This window comes from Harpia harpyja, chromosome Z (genome assembly GCF_026419915.1).
Source record: "Harpia harpyja isolate bHarHar1 chromosome Z, bHarHar1 primary haplotype, whole genome shotgun sequence".
Lineage (NCBI taxonomy): Eukaryota > Metazoa > Chordata > Aves > Accipitriformes > Accipitridae > Harpia > Harpia harpyja.
Genome location: NC_068969.1, coordinates 21,039,008 through 21,059,702, shown reverse-complemented (window position 1 = coordinate 21,059,702; position 20,695 = coordinate 21,039,008). Strand labels below are relative to the sequence as shown.

At 38.8% G+C, this 20,695-nt stretch overlaps 1 protein-coding gene across 1 annotated transcript in view; it reads left to right on the top strand.

The window, feature by feature from the left end:
- CNTN3 (contactin 3) overlaps positions 1-20,695 on the top strand; it is a 117,292-nt gene that overhangs the window by 81,093 nt on the left and 15,504 nt on the right. The window contains exons 7-11 of the mRNA XM_052776360.1: positions 2,613-2,749; positions 5,050-5,179; positions 7,034-7,184; positions 17,930-18,057; positions 19,505-19,680. Coding sequence (XP_052632320.1) covers positions 2,613-2,749; positions 5,050-5,179; positions 7,034-7,184; positions 17,930-18,057; positions 19,505-19,680 — 722 coding nt within the window. The remainder of the gene's footprint in view (positions 1-2,612; positions 2,750-5,049; positions 5,180-7,033; positions 7,185-17,929; positions 18,058-19,504; positions 19,681-20,695) is intronic.

Sequence of the window (20,695 nt, the reverse complement as noted above, 5' to 3'; positions counted from 1 at the left end):
ATCTTCTGAAAGGATATGTAAATCTACTGTTACGTGACCTCCTGTGTGCACTGTTCCCAGCTGCTGCAATGTGGACCATCTTTACCTTGGCCAGGAATCAGAGTATGCAGTGGAATATTCCCAGCTGGAATTGCCCTTGTTTAGCTGCCTTTTCAATTTTGAACCGGTCAGTTGAATTGTTCTTTTTCAAAGAGTTTCTAATACTTTTACAGCCTTTTTTAAAGACTTTGAGATGTGGCAGATTGAAAGGTGTATTCTTCTTTCTGCTGAATTGCTTCATGAGTAATTTGAAGAGAAAAAGAGCCTTCTTCAAGGAAATCACTAAAGTCTACATCAACACTCTCTTGCGAATGAACAAGCACCATAAATTTCTCAGATTGTGGCTTAGGAAGCTCTGTTCTGTTCATTTCTGATTTGAGTGGTTGTCTTGCTCCCATGCTTTCCAAAAAGACATAGTTTATCATATCTACCATGGAGACTTGGGAAACCCTCCTGTGGAGACTGTCTGACATGAAGAATCTTAAAATGAAGATCTATGGTGTAGACAATGTTTTTCTTATTAATGGAATTGAATCCAAGATCTTGAACTTGAAAATAGACTATATTTAATCTACTTTCAAGTGGAGATATGTAGCAGATGTGAAATATTGCACATGTATGGATCCATCAATAATTCAAGCACTGTTGCTTGTTGCATAAATATTTAGGTATGCAAAGTGCAGGAAGCATGCTGATGTGGAGTCCTGAGCTTTCATCCCTTTGACACAGGTGGGGCAAATACACCAAATGACAATGTGAGATAGAGCAATGGCTCTTTCTTGAACTCCAGTGTTGTAACATTAACTTCCAAGATTTAACCAAAATTAATCAGTAAGATAGTACATTTGTCTGACATGAAGATAAGGTTATCCTGTCTTTCAGAGCTGACCTTGATAAAGAGAGTGTAAAAAAAAAAAAAAAAAAAATCATCTCCAAATCAGTGAAAGGCATTTAACCTCACAGGGTATAAGGGACGTGCAAAACAAAAGAAGTAACGAGAGGGTTTCACTGTCAGCAAATACTGGTTGAATTCCCAAACCTCCTAAGTTAGTATCTCAATGAATACATTTTAGTAAGTTCTTCTGTGAGAAGTTAATCCTAAGTATGTATACATAAATCATAAATAGTATTAATCCTTGTTGCCATAAAAGTATGGTAGTGTACATGATCGTGTTGAGATCTTATCGCTGCATTGCAGAATGTATGATGGAGAGAAAATTTGTATGCTAGAAAAGAGTGAATCTTCTTTAATGAGATTAATACCAACCCTCAGCCAAACGTTGGTCTGCTGGTCTTGTGCCTATGGCAATGGAACGGGTTCAGCTCTCAGCTGCGCTGCAGACTTCCCTTGTGGCCGTCAGCGAGTCATTAATTTCCCTGGTCTGAATTAATTGTTGGTGTAACTCCATGGTAGTAGGAAGTTCAACAGGAATTAATCTGACCTTCTGTGCTTCCAAAACTCATCTATTAAATAATAATATTTTCCTGTACCACCAGGGATTTTTTTTTTTCCCTAGTTGTTTTGATATGAGAGTGTTACGAGATTTTCCTAAATTACCAATTTAGGAAAATCTTTAGGGTAATCAAATTCACTCTGGAAAATTCTTTGGCCCTTAGCTATATATTTGCAACCAAGTTTCACCCTACTTTTTATCTGTTTTCTCCATATGCAATGTCCAGAATTTTTTTTTCTTGGAGAAATAGCATATATTGAGATTATAAACTTTCTAGTAAATTGAATAAATTCAAAGAAAATTCACATGAATTAGCTAGAAAACAGTGTTGTGCTCTTGTGTGAAATAGCACTAAAGGAATAAACTAATGCTGTCTTTCATGCAGTGATGTTTATTTGCCAAGTGAGCGTGCTTTTTTTTTTTAACCTATGAAAGCTGTAACAGATGTTTTAAACTCTATCTCTACAGTTTTAATTGTATTTTAGGTAATTCTGAAGGATGTATGGTATTAATACATCAAAATTTCGTTTAAAAATTAGTGATTTTGGGGGACTTTCAGGCCATATTCCTGTTTGCCTCACCCAAATGCTGTGCTAAGACTAATGCTTTCAAAACCAGTCTTGTATATTCGTGTATTCATCCAGTTCAGTACTGACTAGCATTAGAAAACAATTTAAACGGAATTTGGAACTAAATCTGACATACCATTCTTTTTTTTTTTGAGGACTTAAAGGATTAATTCAGCATTAATTTGATGATTTAGCTACATCAATTATTTAATTCCAGTGTCACCACTAATTTCTTTATCTTACGTTTACCTCAATTTCAAAGTTGTGTTGTTTAATCATGAGTGATTTTAATATTTGTTTCACTAGTTCAGCTTTAGTGATCTGTAATCTCAATTTTCTTTTGGTTTACTGCTTGTAATGAAAATGTATAAAAGGAACAGTGAGTATATTGTTCCGTTATGTGACCTGAAGCACAACCAGTGAGAACCTCTGTTGGTACAAACCAGTCTATGCAGAAAACTGATGAGTGCCATGCAAGTTAGCCCTTTAATTCTCATATGGAACAGTAACTTGTTAGGGTCTTTGTTGCTGATGTGTATTTCATCTGCAGCAAAACCTCACTGGATCCAGATGATAAAAGATACTGAAGTTGCTGTAGAGGACACCTTATACTGGGATTGCAGAGCAAGTGGGAAGCCCAAACCATCGTATAGGTGGCTGAAGAATGGAGACCAACTGTCAATAGAGGTAACATTCTATTTTGAAAACATGATGCTATGTAAAATCAATAGTACTTCATATAAGTATGAGAATTCGCAAAAGTCCATGTAATTAGTCAAGAGAAATATTTGATACTGGTTTTCATATGTTTGTCAGGAGCATCCAGATGGAAGCTTCAAAAGCTGCGATACCAGAAACAGAGACAAATTATGTTGTACAAAAATAGCCCAGCTAAAAGCAGATTTAAAAGCAATGATAGAAGCATAGAAATAAGTATGTAAGGAAAGACTGGAGAAGGAAGCTTAATTAAAGTTATACATTAAGAACCATAAGTAAGGGATAGAGAACTTAAATGATTTTGTTATACTTGCTATTGGCATTTCATTAAAGGTAATAAGAAAACATATTCAAACTTCTCAACGAAAAAAGACAAAAATCCTAAAAATTCATAGGGTCACCATTACTTGATGCAACGAATGAAATACAAAGCAAATACCTATGTTACATTGCTGTTTAATACAATTGTTAAAGTAAATGAATGGAAAGTAATGCATTTGTTGACAGGGAAAAGAGGTTGTACTTCGAAGGTGAGATACTTGGTCTCCCAGATCAGAAATGCAGAAAAGCATCTGATCCCATATTGATTTTAAATCTCACTGCTTCATTAAGAAAACTGCCCAGTTCAGGTTATCAGGTATATAAACTATGGGCACTAGCCCATCGCAGGAAGCATTTTGCCCTGGGCCAATGCGTTGTGCTCAACGCTGGCACTCAGAGTTGAAGGAGAAAGAGCGACTGCTAAAGTGAATTCAGTGGATGGCTATGAAAAATGATCTAAGCACTGAAAAACATTTCTTACCATTCAGAGTGTTATAGTTACATGCTCACTAAAAGGAATGGTAGTGTTTTGTGGACAGGTTAAATGAGGGAGTACAAAATCTCATCTCAGTGATTTAAGAGCATTGTTACCGTATCATACAAAGTCACTGAGGTAATGTACTTTTTTTACCTCAGTAAGTACAAAAATATCTTCTCTCATTCACTGTTCCCACGTCTCCACTTTTGAATATTGGTGTGTCCAGTCTTTTGGCATGGTTTCAGAGCATAAGCATGACTGACTGGAAATGTTTAAGGACTGTAAACTACAGGACTAACTCTTTGAAAGCTGGCACTGAGGACATGTCGGAAGAGGAGTTCTCTGTGTGTAGTGATCAGTTGTCTTGAGCTCCTTGACTGCAATAACCCTTCTTCATGCTGGGTCTCCTCCACAAAAATCTGCTGGGGTTGTTCCGCTTAGCTCCCCTTCTCCATAAACAAATGTCTTGTAGGGAAGAGTAAGAAGAGCAGCTTGGGATGCTAGAGAGAGGATCAAGACGTGGAGACTCAGGCCTGTTCCTCTTTGGGATTGTTTTGTCCTTTGTCTAACTGGCTGAGCTCCTTGCAGTAAACTGGGAGGGGACCTGTCAAGGAAGGAGCTGAGCTGAGCTGTCCTGGCTGCCCATAGATAGCCGGAGTCATGCTGCAGTGAGGCCAACTGTAAGTGCATGCCCTTAGGAAAAGGCAGAGAGTGAATACCATTGCATTAGGCCTGGTAAGCCATGTCCAGATCAAAAAAAAAAAAAAAAAAAAAAAAAAAATCAGAAAACGTTTTAGGGAAAATAGTTTGTTCTTTTGTCCGTTATTGTTTCTCTGGTTTTTCCCAAAGGAGAAGCTCCTTTGGTTTTGTCTTTTGTCACTGGTTCCTTTTTCTCACCAGTTCCTGCCACTCCGTCCTCTAATTAGTCACTTCTTACCATAATTGATACAGCCTTCCAAGAATAAGTAAGGTGAGAAGATCCCTATGCTTCAGTAGCTTTGTCGGCTCTAAGGCACTTAAATATGTGTCTTCCGTTTAACGACTGTTGGAATTTTTTCTGCATAGTATTACAGAGAGCTCATTAGCAAATGGCATGTGTGAAATCTCTAAATAGTACGAAATGCCAGTGCCATCTGTATAGTTTGGATACTCTGGGCTGTCATGAGGAGCCTAGTATGATTTTGTCCATATTTCTGGGGAAATACGAGGGTATTTGAGATTGCAAAACCTCTATGAAACTGAGCAAGTTTGAAGAATCAATTTCATACGCTGTGTTGGCAAGTCTCTCTATCTGATCATTGTCGCCATACCATGATGCGGTCATGTCACTTATTTTAGAAGTATTCTCATGATTATGCCGTTACATTTACCCCATTTATTGTATTTATGCTGTCCTATTTATATTTCTTACTTATTTTAAATTTTTCACAGGAAATATATCATCAATAAAGATATTTTTCTTAATATTCAGGGAAGGATCCAAATTGAAAATGGTGCACTTACAATATCAAATCTAAATCTGACAGATTCTGGCAGATACCAATGCATAGCTGAAAATAAACATGGCGTCATCTCTTCGAGTGCAGACCTCAGGGTTGTAGGTAAGATTTTTTTTTTCCTTTTTCAGGAAAACACAAGCCTCATTCTCCCTCTCCACACCCCCTCCACCTACCTCATATTCCACCTCGTCATGATCTCAAATTTAACTCCCTCAGATGCTATCACCAAAATAAACATTTTTGGCGACCTGATATCTTTTATCTGCAGCGCCGAGGAGTTGACTCATCTGCTTCCAGAGGATTTACAGTCCAATCATTCATTGCTTTAAAACAGAACACAGCTAAATTATTCATTAGCGGAAGAGCAGAGACGGGGGCTTGGACACAGGCCTGAAGATTAAAACAGCTCACGTGGTCCAGAGGCAGCACTGGCTCCGCACCCCCGTCAGCTGCACTCCCCTTCTGCACTGGTTCCAGAGCTCCCAGGGGAGCCATGTCATTTAAAAGCGACAGGCTGCTCTAGTGAGCCGCCTTTCTTGACCAAGGGGACAAGGGATTGTCATTCGGTCGTTCAGACGGCGAGTGCTTGAGTCTAAAATAGAGACAACTGTTTGTTTGAGGGAGACGCTGGGCTTGCAACTGCCTTATGCACTCGTATGCTTGTGCAATTTCTACCTCCAGCGTAGACTGATTTCAAAACAGCCTTCTAAGAGCAGCGTGTTTTGGGGACGTGAGTTATTTCCTTTCTGTTGTTAAGGTTACAGTCGATCAGCAGACTGCTCCCTCAGTCTTGGTCTCCTAAAATGCTGAATTGCCTCTCAAAGTTCAGTGTTAGTATAGGTAGAAGCCATGGGCCTTTACTTAACTCTTAGCTAATGCAAAGTATACCCATTCAGAGTGAGGTGCGCTGTAATTTTATGTCATCTAACATACGTGTCTAACTGTCGTGGTTTAACCCCAGCCAGCAACTAAACACCACGCAGCCGCTCACTCACTCCCCCCCACTCAGTGGGATGGGGGAGAAAATCGGGAAAAGAAGCAAAACCCGTGGGTTGAGATAAGAACGGTTTAATAGAACAGAAAAGAAGAAACTAATAATGATAATGATAACACTAATAAAATGACAACAGCAATAATGAAAGGATTGGAATGTACAAATGATGCACAGTGCAATTGCTCACCACCCGCCGACCGACACCCAGCCAGTCCCTGAGCGGTGAATCCCTGCCCCCCCCCACTTCCCCGTTCCTAAACTGGATGGGACGTCACATGGTATGGAATACACCGTTGGCCAGTTTGGGTCAGGTGCCCTGGCTGTGTCCTGTGCCAACTTCTTGTGCCCCTCCAGCTTTCTCACTGGCTGGGCATGAGAAGCTGAAAAATCCTTGACATTAGTCTAAACACTACTGAGCAACAACTGAAAACATCAGTGTTACCAACATTCTTCACGTACTGAACTCAAAACATAGCACTGTACCAGCTACTAGGAAGACAGTTAACTCTATCCCAGCTGAAACCAGGACACTAACATACCAACGTGCATTCTCACACAAAACTAGAAGCCAGCCAGTTCCTTGAGCTTTAATGAGACTGACGGTGTTGACTGCCCTCCCTGAACTTAGACAAGTCATGTATGGTCACGTTCAGCAAAGTGTAAAGTTAGGCATGTCCTTAAAGCTCATTGGGTTCACTGAGCTTCAGCTCAGATCAAGTCAGTGTGATCTTCTGTGCATGCTTCCTTAGGTGACGTACTCTGCACAGCTGAGACCTTTACTTTTGTACCAGCATAAGGAGGAGAAATGCATGATTGTCCAGTAGAAGGATCATGTTGAATTAACTAATTCATGCTTTTAATTATGTTTGGAAGCTGAGAAGTGTCATGTAAGTGCTAAATAGCAGTATCATTAATATGATTAAAGGTGCTTTACTTCACTCTCATTATCCCTTCTGTTTCAGCTTCTGCTCCAGATTTTTCTAAGAATCCAATGAAGAAACTGATCCAGGTTCAAATAGGCAGCACAGTTACTTTTGAATGCAAACCCAAAGCTTCCCCTAAGGCCAAATGCTCCTGGAAGAAGGGAGGTGAGCAGCTACACGAAAATGAAAGGTATCAAGTTACATTGGTTTATTTGTTTTACTCTTACAAAAAGTGTGTTTATGTCTTTTTATGCAATAGTGTCATCTGTAGATTGAAATAGTCATGAAGTATTTCTGAAGCCTGTCTAGCTGGGGGCGTTGTTTGGTTGTTTTTTAATTGTTATTGTATCTAAGCACTGAGAGTACATGCATATTGCTTTCTTTAAGGTCAAGGGCCAGATTTTATATTCAGTTTAATGTAGAGTTTGGCCTGATTTAGAACCAGGTACTGATAAAAAACTGGAAATACAAAGCTTACAAAACAGTACTTAAAGCCTTTAACAAAATACTCTGAATATGCTGGCAAGGAGGCAGATGAAGCGTATTACAGCCATGGTGATAATGTGGCTGAGGGGGGGGGGAAGGAGATTTTAAAAAAAAAAAAAAAATTTCCAGTTGGCAAAAGTTAATAATTGATAGGTCCAGAACAGCACTCTTGCCATTCTGATATTCTGATTCTTTTACCATTCTAGTACTGTGTTTGTTTATATGGGAAAAGTTATTGCAAAGATGACTCAAAATTGTAGGTCACGCACACAGAGACACATACAGAAAAAAGAAATATGCAACGTTTTCCAGGTGATTGGAAGATGGACCTCATAAACCCAAACACTTGAGCTGAATGGTGACACATGAAAATCAATATTGGCAGAAGTGTGATACACTTCAGAAAGAAAAAGTAAAACACTAAAACCACTTGTATCCAAGTGTTGTAAATTAACTGGGAACACTTAGGAAAGTGACGCAAGCGTCACTGTGCATGGGTGGGTGCAAACGTGCTCAGTGTGCATTATCAGTTAAATAATAGAGCAGTGATATGTATGGGACAGAACAGAAAATAACTTTTAAAATTTTGTTAATGCCGTTATAAAAATTCATTCCCTTGGACACTGTGTAAGTGCTGGTCATCTCTCAGTAGTAGGGGTAGATGACGGATGGGTGATGAATATACTTACAAGCGTGACTAATGGATCTGTAGTCAGTTCAGCCATTGAAAAGATTAAGATTGTATGACTTCAGGAAGAACTAAGAGGTTTGTGAAAGAAAATGAGATGTGTACTCATTATGAATGTACTTGTTCATACATATACTTAATGTCATGTGTATGTTGTTCAGCTGAAAACAGGAAAAGAAAATGAAAATAGACTTTCAGGTTCTTTTCAAGCAACTATGAACTTTTATCTACCAGTAATGACATGTTGCCATTTCTTTAGTGTTTACATGATAGTGAATGTGTTTTGGTGTTAGTAATTCTCCGTAGAGAGTTTGTGATTCACCTATATCCTCAGCTATTGACTTCCAACAACATGTAAACCTTTTTTCCAGCAATGACCATTAAAGCATTATTGAATTAGTCATAAACTAAAATTGCCCAAGTCTACTGATTAAACTGTATAATCAAACTATACAGAAGCATACGTCTCTGCACTCTGGAGCAGCCGGTTGCTTTACATCTTTCCAACGCTAGGGACTACTGCCTTTTCAAGCTTTCTGTTTTACATTTCAATATTTGCATAGACTGAGAGTTTCAGGTAGTGAACTGGGACAGGAAAAAAAACCCTTGGATGAAAGGTGTAGTTAAGAGAGTTACAGATGTGAGTTAACATGAAACTAGGCAGTTTGATACTTAGGACATTCCAGCTGCAGCATTTGAGCACTCTGTACAGGCTGTAAAAACTCTTAGGAGCAGAATAACTGTTTGGGAGTTTAGTCTGCCCTGTGGTCAGCCTTTCTGCAGCTAGTTAATTGCTGGACTATCTGAGTTAGATACAGACTGTATTCACAGCAACAGCCACAGAAGGTCATAGGGTTTGCCTGGGAGCAGTGAGGACCAGATGACTACGAGTGTTCCTCTTGCAACGCTCTGGTATCACCCTGTACTTTGCAGGGTAATTCAGGGACAGCAGAATCACTGAAGTGGCCAAAAGTCCAAACATGAGACTGAGGAAACTGAACGTTTTGTTTTTGAAGGATTGCCATGGCAGTGTGTCGTGTGTTTATGAATGTATCCCTCCTCCTCTAGGACTTTGTGTTAGGTTGTACAAAGCTTAGCCTGTCACTGGGAAGCTATTTCTGAGCTGGGTGAAATTCTTGTAGTCCTATTTCTGTAATACACAATGTTGTGGTTTTGTTTTGAAATTTCTAAATGCAGATGATGCTACCAGATAGATCAAAACTTTGAGAGGCTGCAATTGGACCATTATTTGCTCCATCGTAAGGTTAGAGCTCTCTCCTTTTACCCAAAAGGTTTGGACACTTGCTGTCATCTTGATCTGTGCAGCTCTGGCTCTTTCTTCACAGGGACCACGATGGTTTTCATGTGTTCTAGTATTAAGTGTTGTCAAATGTGGCAATTTGGCAGAAGATTAGGCATCTGTCATTATAGAGCTTGACACGGTACCACAGACTCACTAGCTGGCTGCATGCCTTGCAAGCAAGCAAGCAAAATCTCATTCGGAATAACACTAGTTGGTTTTTCTTTCTGTGAAACCTCCCATCGTCTTGTAATGACGTAGTATCACATTGATAAGTAAGTCTGTAACACGGGGCCACCAATGATCTCTAAAACTTGAGTGAAACCTGTTTCTTTTTGATGTTACTCATTTGTTTGTATTTTTATGGTCACTTTTGTAAAGCATGTACATAAATGCATAGCACTTGATATTCCGCATTTAGGAAAATTCCTGTTTTTTGTCCCTGTACCATTTCCTTAAAAAGGCAGGCAGGAAGAATGCTATCGTTCCTGTTCCTGCTTGTCTCTTGTTGGAGCTGCCTGTCACCAGCCTTCAGATAACCTGTGTAGGTTTGATTCGTGATACTGAAATCTGCCAGGCATGGCTGGACCTTGCAGGGCTCCACACAAGTCCAAGAGAAGAGCATTCCAGCCACCACTTCTGCATTGCTTTGTGAGCTATCTGTCTGAATAGACATCAGATCTAGTCTTAATGGTTGCTTTGGATTGCCCTTCAAAAGCAGTACCCACCAATTTCATTTGTGGTTATGGTACCAGGCTAAAGAAAGCAATGTTCAGTTTCTGAAAATGTATTGATCATGCATGATGCTGCCTGCTTAGATTTATGAACATAAATTATGGCTTTCAGTTCTGCAAAGTGCAGGTATTTCCAAAATGTGGCCCAAAGTGTCTCTTACTATATTTTTGACCGCACACTGCAAATGCCTTACAGTAGAAACATAACAAGCCAATAATCCTGAATTAATCTAAATGAAGTACACTTGCCTTCAGAGAAAAGCAGAAATGCGATTCTTTGCAGAAAGCACTGGAGTTCATTACTGTCTGCTATGAATAATTGCAATTCATGAATTTCTTGCAGTTCTACAATTCTTGCAATTCAGGAAAGTGTTTCCAATTAGCAGTACATTTTTCAACCATTAACTACATTTCTAATGGAGAAGTCTGTTTGGGGGGGATGGGGTGGGGGGGTGTCTTTTTTAATTGCGGGAAAAGGAAGGACTGAGTTCCCAAAAGGGCTAATGCTGGCCACAGAGGTCCAGCATGCACTTTACCTGGGAGAGGTAGGGGAGGCATAATGAGCTTAATTACATTTGGAGCTCAGACCTATGGTAGGGTTCAGGCTCACAGAGCGCTCCTTAGGAGAGACAGACAGAGATTGAGTGTGAGATGGAGACTGACGTTCCCCTCCCTTACAGTTGCCATTTGCTTGTAAAGAGCAAGAGGGAAATCACAGTCTTCAAAGAGTGCAGCAAGTTATTTTGTCTCTGTAAGTCAGTTCCTGCAAGGGAACAGCTCTTGCACTATATCCCACGTGGATAAATACATGTATAGTTTCCCAAATCTAGTTGCCCTTGAGTAGCTAAAACCATATTCTTACTGATATTGGTACGTCTGCTTGTGGTACGGTGGAGTTACTCTGTGTTGGTAGAGAACAGGGACAGTGTAATGTTTTGTTTTTCATGTAAACATAACAAATGTTGGAGTGTGTCCTCTTCTGAGGACGTGCCAGCACACTCCACCAGCACTCTGGTATAGATACCGTGGTTATACCATGCTAGTTTGGACAGTACCTAAACTGGGAATGCTTTCTGGAAGGCTTAGAGGGCAAACATGGCTTAGCGTGATTGTGGAACTAGTCCTTAATGTCAGCTGTAAAAGTGAAAATGTCACATAAGATGCAGCAACATGGATTGAATCAGTATGTTTTAAGAAAATTCCCATTTGAATAATAAAAATGAAGCACAAATATTGCATTACTTCAGTGTATTCACAGTATTTTGTTGTAAAAGAACTTACATTTTGGTGGAGGTACTGACCACATTACTTCAGTAAAACCTGAAAGATTTTCATTTTGATGGCACTGTTGCTTGTATTCTTAATTTATTTTTAAATGGTGCTGCGTTTTCAGTCTGTAGAAGATTTGGATAATGACTCAGTAGATTTTAATTAAATGAGCTGAATATGATATGTCTTGTGGAGGGAGGAAAATATAATTCAAAATGGATTCACAAGCTCTGGACTGAGAAACCGCTCAACATTGAAGAATACAATCTTGCTTCTTGTTAGTTTTGCAAAATATGTGGGGTTTTTTGTTTTGTTTTGGTTTGGTTTTTTTTTAGAATATCTTGAATAAAGAGAGGTAGACAGTAAAGAGCAGTGGAATACAGAGAGAAGTGAAAGCATAGGGGTCACTGTAGAACATGCAGAAGAAAAGACAGAAAATGGGAATTAAATTAATTGGGTATTGAAGGAAGATAATGCTTCCCACCAGAATGCAGTTTTGGACCTTTGAAATAAATAATTTTGGGTGATGTAATGAGCATAATAATCAAGAATTAGCAAGAATCTTCTTGGTTTTAATGACTGCCAGATCAGGTACTGAGGGTACCTGATTACCTGGCACAGGTAATTTTTCACCCCATATCACGGTTATAGTGTGTACCACCACGCTGGGAGCAGCTTGTAACTTATTCAGGCTGTTCCTTGACAACCATCTCATTATAAGGCCTTTAAAAATTTTCTCTAAAGTGTATTTTATCTGCAGTCATTAAGCCACAACTAGGTTTTGTTTATTCCAAATTAATGTGGAGCAGCTGCTACTGATAGCAGGCTATAGCCCCTAGTGTCTCCAGGTAGAGAAAGCAGAGGATGGAAACTGTAGTTGCCTTCATGTACCTTCTTCTGTGTTGAAAAGCTGGCCTGACACACCTCCATCTCCAGGTGAATGTGCTTTTATTTTTCTTTATCCTCCAAAAAAGGAGGATTAGATGTTTAACCAAGATTAAATTCACTCGATACTAGTTTAACTCATCAAAACCAGAAGACATACCAAAATATGCTGCAACCTAGATACCCCTTTAAAGATTTCTTTGTATGTTTTATGTATGTATATGATTTGTAATTGATATATAGTACTAGACAGCTGCTACATGTTGTCTGTAGTGGGTCCTGTGCTCCTGGCTCAAATATCTGACTGGAAACAGATTAATACAAAGGATTTTGAGATCGTATGGAGCAGCATTTCACTTGTAAACAAATCTTCCTTTATTCCTAGATGTTTCTAGATTTACCAAGACTAGAAAAAAATGAAAAGGTGCTGCAAATGTCAACTTCACTAAAAGACATTCTAGTGCAGTTGTCTTAAAAATCTCCAGTTTCAGCATCTTTAACTGTGGTGAAGTGATGTCAAACTAAGGGGGAAAGAAAAGAGGAGAAATAATTCCTGATAAAATGTTGCATGATTCTTAGAAGTATCAGCTACTTATTTTATCTTCTCTATGGTTTGAATTAAGTATTTTTATTTCATTTTGCGCTACAGTTTGAAATGCCGTGATGTGGAAAGTAATGCACTTACTTACCAGTGCTTCAATAGGAGCTTTTTTTTTTTTGCTGCCTTTCTTGTTAATTAATCTGGTTTAATTTAGCTGGAATTTGATTGATATATAAAAAGGCAGTTTTGACCCACTTTTCCACTGTTGCTTTGTACTGAAGTGTTATGAACTGGAAAGCAATATGTTTGTGTTTATTCTCATATCAATAAGGATCTAAAATAGTTGACTCTTCTGCTGAATAATCTGACAAAAAAGGCAGTGATTACTTCATTTGATTATGTCTGTTATTTCAGTAATAAAGTATTGTCACAGGAAGATGAGAAAAATCTGCATTCATTAACGGTTTCATTAATGACACTAAATTTCAGGTCTTGAATCTTAAATTTGTGGTCTTGGATCCTGAGGCATATTCTGGCCCTTAGTCATGTGTATATGGTTGTACTGCACCAACACTTCAATTTAACAGGATTCTGGTTGGTAAGGTAAAACTATGCAGACCTCCAGATGATGCTGTCCCAGTTCTCTGAGCAAGTAGGTGTGGGGACAGTGAATGCAGAATAGCTTGATTATTCTTACACTACAGATACTGAAGTTGACAGATCTCAGATTGGCATCCTGGAGCACCACTTGCCCTCCAGTCCCAGATGATACTTGTTTCAGTATCTGAAATGTGAAAATTTGGTGCAGTCTGTAACAATACTAAAATAATTTATCAGTATGAGAAGTGCATGCGCTTATTTCACAGTTGGATTTCTCCATGGTCAGTTATGACTAAGATAACAAATAACAAATTATAATGTCATGTATAAAACTTGACAGATGGGGCAGAACTGATGGAGACTTTAACCCCACTGAAGTCCCTCAGCTGTCTGGAAGATCTGTAATGCCAAATACATGCTCCTAGTTTGGGTGGGACAGGAGGACTCTCATAGTTTTACCATCATGGGCCTCTCAAGTCAAGAACCCTGAAGTCGTGAAGTTGGTTAATCCCTCTCCCCGTTCTGTCGACCTCAAAGAGCATGGGCATGAGTTAAGACATTTGGCTGTTGTAGGTTTGTTTAGTTGGGTTGTTTCGGCATTTTTTATGCCATCCCTTTGACTATTGGAAAAAAAGAATCTTCTCGAAGATGAATTTCCCATAATTTAGCTTAAGACTTAGAGATGATGATTTTGTCAATGATGTTTTGATCTGAGAACGAAACAGGTCCTAAATCAGTCTCCTGTTGTGCAAATGGATATGTGCCAAAGCATTATTCTGCCAATTATGTCTATTTTACAGGGCTAAAAGTTTCTGCCATTTGCCAGTGCATCAAAAGTGTGCAGCTTGTGGAAAATGGCATTCACTTTGAAAATTGCTGGCCTTCAACAAAATGTATTGGAAAAACGCTTGTAGATACAGGGAATGCTAAAGGATGTGTTATTTTTCTGTATTTAGAGATCCAGATCACTTCCTGGCAGCAGGCCAGCCACAGTACATTTGTTTTATAACAGTATGTGAATATCTAATAATTTTAAGTATACTAAAAGCTTCAGTTTGTGTAATGCTTCAGCAGGAAGGGGTAGAGCTATTCCTGGGTTTAGTGTTTTCATAGGCTGTGCTGCATTTACTGTTTTGTAATTGAAAAAGTAAAGCGTTTCTCTTTTTTAATTTACCAGTAAAGATTTTATTTCGACAATAATTTTTTTCTAGAATTGATTTGTTGTTTGTTTGGGGGTTTTTTTAATAATTATATCTTGGTTTTAATAAGCCTATTGCTTAATTATTTTAGGCAAGCTAGACTTGCAGATAGCTCAGAATCACGAATGTGATTCGTTTTAATTAAACAATGGACATTTTCTGGTTTATACCCCGATCCTATTTTTTCCTTTATTTGATCTCAGGCTTTGTCAACAGTGTTGGGTTTTCATTTGGTTTTGTATTTTTTCTACTGGAAACTGCTTCAAAGGAGATGATGCGATACAAGCCTTTGCAAAATATACAGATAGCTAGAAAGTCCAACATCTCAATAGCTTGCTTTCAACCAGAATTGATACATTTTAACACCTTTTATTGATGTCATTATAATTCCCTATAAAATGTATTAATCACTTCTTTAGCACATTTAAAATACCTATAAACCCTATTGCAAGATTTAGTTAGTTACAAATGCTCCATCTAATATAAAGTGCAGCCAAATATTACTTCTGAATTTTCAAAAAGAACCCAAGTTAATAAGCCTCAGGGAGGTCAGCTGCGCTGACACTGATGAAGCACACCCTCCTTACAAACAGGCCTCAAACACTGCCACATTGGCTTAGGTACCTCAGTACACTTTGGAAGACTGAAAGATGGTTACCTCCAGATGTAAACTGATTAAACTGTCTATTTATAACTCTTTTCTCCCCCATTTAAGATGCTTTTGTCTGTCATTCTAACAAAGTGACTTGTTACCACTTAAAATTTGCATCTGTTAATGTTGTTATTGTGTCACCTTTGCCCAAAGGAAATGTATTTCAGCTGCAGCAATGAGTGTTGCAACACCTTTTATAAGAAAATATAAAATGCAATTGAGAATAATTAAGAAAAACAGTTAAAAGTGGTACTTATTTCTAGAGTGTGTTTCATTGTAGAGCTGTGTAATAGCAGTGCAGCTGTGGAAGGAATCCAGACTCCTGCTTTCAGACACTTAAAATGCAGTCTCCATGTGGCCTTGAGGATTAGGTGAATTTGGTGGTAAGGGAAAGGAGCAGCATAACTACAGAGCCATGATAGACTCCCACTGCTGTGGTCTGTGGTTAGCAAACATGGTTTTGGAGGATCAGAGAAGTTAAGGGTGAAGGTAAAGGTCACTGAACCCATCAAACTCCAGAGTTGCATTCTGCTGCCCTTATTTACCAGCTTTATTCTCTGAAATAATGGATTCAGATGCATTGCTTGGAAAAAAAAAAAGGCAAAAAACCACCAACCAAAAATATTGTAACGCTGTATTATTTATAATATAAATCAATATAAATAATTAATGACCGTGCAGCTTACTGAAGCATATACCTTTTATGGGCCAACTTTTATTTCAGCAGTGCAAGTACATCTAAGGTGGTGCATTCACCAGGTGTGTCTTAGCCATGCCTGCTTTCAGTTCTAATACAGACTTGCCCTGCAACTGGTGCAGCGGTTTCAAGCTTGCATGATCCTTCATAAGCCACCATAGCACATGTGGGGTTTCACACGGAGAATTGCTCACACTGAGCTTTTAGATACAGTGTGTGAATGCCAGAAAAGCAAGGAACCTGTTTTTTCAAGTGAGCATCCTGCTTATCCCATGCTTGGGACAAGTTTTGAGAAGAAAGGCAGTGATCCCAATTCCCACCTAACAGCAGACTTCCCCATCTACTTTTTGTAATACGTATTTAACTTTAGAGAACTAAATCTAAGCTGGGACAAATGAAGTTCCATTAATACTAATTTGCCTCAAGTATGTTAAAAATAAAAAGAGTAGCAGGGGTAGGTATTTAATGAATTTTTTACTGAATAAAGCAGCAGGTTAATAAATGAAGTACATACAACTGAGAAGGCAAAATCCTCATGACTCCTCTGAGAAAGGGAAGATAGCAATGTTAAGTTTCATGACATTTGCTGCCTTCTCAGCTGATACTTACTCTGACAACTGTGTAAGACTTCAACTAATGTGGTTAGAGGTTCCTGTGGAGTGTTAATGTTGTTTGCTGTTCTTTTGATTCTGTGTAGCTAGATGTGGGTGTTTGGGGCATTTCCAAAATACCTTCTAGCTAAAGGTGCTTAGGGAGCCGACAAAATAGCCTCGCTGTGATTCATTTGGTGCCTTTGAAATGGAGTGATGGGATCTGAGAAAGAAGCTCTGAAGCTTTTTTGATTTAGGCGTATCAGGATGATGTCTACTTTTTTGTTAATTATTCTGGACATTTTTATATACAGTTAGTTATACAGCTGCTCCAGGTTATCTTAGGGAATACTTGGTAGGAGGCCCTGCATCTGAGGATATGACAGATGGGAGGACTAGAAATAGGGAAAAAGGGAGTCAAATTAGCCTTACCGTTACCTCCCTCCAGGGCTGTTGTCTAGGATGTCATCTCTGCCGTTGGGATGCTGGTGCTCTTCTGTCTATAGCAGTACTGTGGGTCGTCTTTTGTCCACATTTTTTATAAGCATCTTTCTGGTTTGTTCCATGCTGTCTGTCCGTTAGGCATCGCTCTCCCTGGTGGAATTTGTGTGGGGTGGAGGGAATTTTCTTTCCTTCAAGTCGTTTCGCAAAGCATACCTCTACTACATCTGCAGGTCGCTCCTGCTCTAGCGTAGGGGATAAACTGAGACAAAGTCTGCAACGGTGTGAAGTCTCAGTTTGCTTTCTATGCAAGTACTGAGTTTCTACTTGCATGGGCTGACTCCTACTCTAGAGAGTCAGTTGTGCAAATGAGCTATTGACTTCAATGCAGTCGGTGTTAGGCTTGTATCTATGAATCCTGAAAAGTGCAAAATGTGGATTGCTTATGAAAAATCCTATTGCACCATCATAATAATGACACACAGTTATTTCAGAGTTTCCACGCAAGACTGCATGAGGCAAACAATGTAATACAGTTGAAAATTATTCTAGTTTCAATTGGTGCATCTGACAAAGATGGAGTTAATGTGGGATTTCTCTCTCACACACACACACACGTACGTAGGCATACATACATGTCTGAAACATTGGTTCTACTGGTGTCCAAAATGGTGAGTAATATACGGATGGGTTCACATTTGTTGTATATTGTCAGTGTATGGCCACAAAATTTTCAAACATCAGGTTGGTAATTGATGCAGTTTGATATATCTAAGGGTAACAGTATGAGTATTAAAGCATTTTGTCTACAAACCAGTGCTGCAACTTTTAAAATCTCGTCATAATTTTTTAGAATCATGTTATTAAAGGATGGAGAACTAAGAATAGCCAATGTGACCAAAGTTGATGCTGGAAGCTACATGTGCCTGGCAACAAACCAGTTTGGAACAGCCAGTGGCTCAACAAACTTAATAGTTACAGGTAGGTGAGCTGGAATGGGGTCATCTGTGAGGTGATGTAAATTGAATTGCAAACCCTGCAATGGAAGCCTGCAACAATGTGGAGTCTGAGTTTGCTTACTGAAAAAATACTAAAAGTGGTAGAAAGTAGAGAGTGTGAGAAGTTATATATTTAACAAAATGCAAAGATAAAAGGATATTTGTTATAGTTCTTTTATTAGTTGAGAGGAAAGAGACTGAGGGATTTTCTGTCTTTGACAAAGATATTTCTCAGATGTGAGGAAGTTCTGAACACTTTCCTCCCCTCTCTCACTTATCTAAATACTAACTAGTACAATTCTGCTTTAAAGTTTGGGGGTTTTTTGAACTTGTTGAGAAAAAAAAAAAAACATGGCAAAAAAAAAAATATTTGAGGTAATTTTATATTCCAGTCCAAAATCTGTTTAGCCCTAAGGAACTATACGCTGTTTGCCTATGGAAAAAGGTGTGGTAGAAACTACAGCTGCAGGAGCGTTCAGGGACTCCAAGGGCAGTAAAATATAAAGTTTTTCAAAAGTGAATTGTATACGTAATTGTTGTTAAAAGGGTTCTTGCTCCTTCCTCTAAGTCACCCATTACTAGCTGCTGTTTAAGATACTGGATTAAAAGGACCAGTAGTCTGTGGAGTTTCTGAAGAATGTCTTTTCTCATGATGTTCTTTTTTAAAGATTGGAATATCTGAAAGATTTTCCAAACTCAGAATTATCTAATACCCTACTGCATTACATATCCTATATATCTCATAGAGCCAAACAGGATTATTTTGTTCAGTGAATTAACAGCTTCATATTTTCTGTCTGTGCTCCTAAATGATTCATGTCCCTTTATATACAAATAATAGAATTATATACAAAGGATTTCTGGAATTAAATTTTATTTCCGCAGTATTTACAGTACTTGAAATTTTTCTCCATTAATGTTATTCTGGAATAACAAGCAGCTGTTCTTAATGACACTATTTATGTTCTATATGATATATGGACATAAATATCCAATGCATTCTACCCTATGTGGATTTCCTCTAGTTTCCAGATTTTATTAGCTCCTTCTCTCACTCCCACCTCTTAATCTTCCCAGTGGCTGCTACTACAGCTTCCTGCTCCAAAACATGAGTGTTATTGCTGAGAACCACACATGCTCTTGAATGGTAATTTCATTGCTGTGGGTTGCAGTGCATTTAGCTCTGTAAAGTATATTGGCCTGTACACAGCAGGTGAAAATTTACCTTTTCAGTGTCGAGTAGCTCCCACTGGTAAATGTGCAAGGGCACAATGCTCCAACGAGAGGGGTCGGGCAGCAGCATTTATAGTCCAGCTGCATAATTTGAAGTGACTGTCATTAATCATATTTGAAGAACGTGGTAGAATATTAGTAGCAAGCAAAGCTCAGCAATACAGGAATCCAATAACTGATACTTCTGCTCTCAACAGAGCCAACAAGGATTACTTTGGCACCCTCCAACATGGATGTCACTGTTGGAGAAAGCGTCATCTTGCCTTGCCAGGTTCAGCATGATCCTATACTGGACATCAGCTTCACCTGGTATTTTAATGGAACGCTCACCGATTTCAAGAAAGACGCTTCTCATTTTGAGAAGGTTGGAGGGGTAAGTTGCAAACACCTTCTCTTCATTTGCCTTGTAGATGTATGCAGCACAGACAGGCTTACTTTTTTCTTTTTTCGACATGGTAAAAATAGGATGCTGCTTCTCTTTTGGGCCTGTAGAATTTTCTTCTATGTTGGAGGGAAATTATTCATTGAGCTAGCTTGCTGCCCATTGCTTGCCCGTTGTTCAGACGCCTTGTGTTTTAGACCTGACGTATTGGAAGTGTGTACCTCTGTTTCCACATCTGTCCCCACATGATTTTCCCCAAGATCACATGAAACTCAGCAATGACAGATTAAGGAACTTGGTGCAGACTTTGTGGGCTTCAGCCTAAAGCTGAACAAAACCATCCCATCTTTCCTTATTTTTCCGGCACTTGCGTCCCTAGCGTATCCCTCAACGTTCTGCCTGAGCATCTCCTCATTAAATATCTCCTACGCAAGATGCAGAGATGCTGCTGGGGTGGGCATGATGACATTAATGGTTTTTAGAATTTAGCCTTCTAATCAAAACATGAAAAGTAAAGTATTAAGACAGATGACAGATGTATCAAGAGAATGAAATCAATTACAGCAAAAGGGTCTTATTACAGTGCAAGCCATGGCCAAGTGATAAGAAAACAAGCAGCTGAGCATCAGCATGAAACTGGCCATTATAAGCCTTCACAAAGTTTCCTTTCACATACTCTTGCCAGATATCTTGCCCTAGAGGAATAGCTGTGGGTTAGACACTACTGCCTGTGAAACTGAAATTTCAGCACCTAACTTTTTTCTTTTTGCCTGTAAAACCTTGAAAGATTTAGCATTTAATCAGTAGGCACCAAACACACAGATTGTTCTGCAGTTTGCAATTGATTAAATATAACTGCATGTGGAGATGATGAGATTTCCTTGTAGGAGCCATGAGATATTCATATATCATGTACATTTTCACAGAAATGTTTTGAGAATTACAAACTGACCATCTGTCATGCTGTAATGGGAATGCTCCGTTTCATAGCCCGTTACCTTCCAGT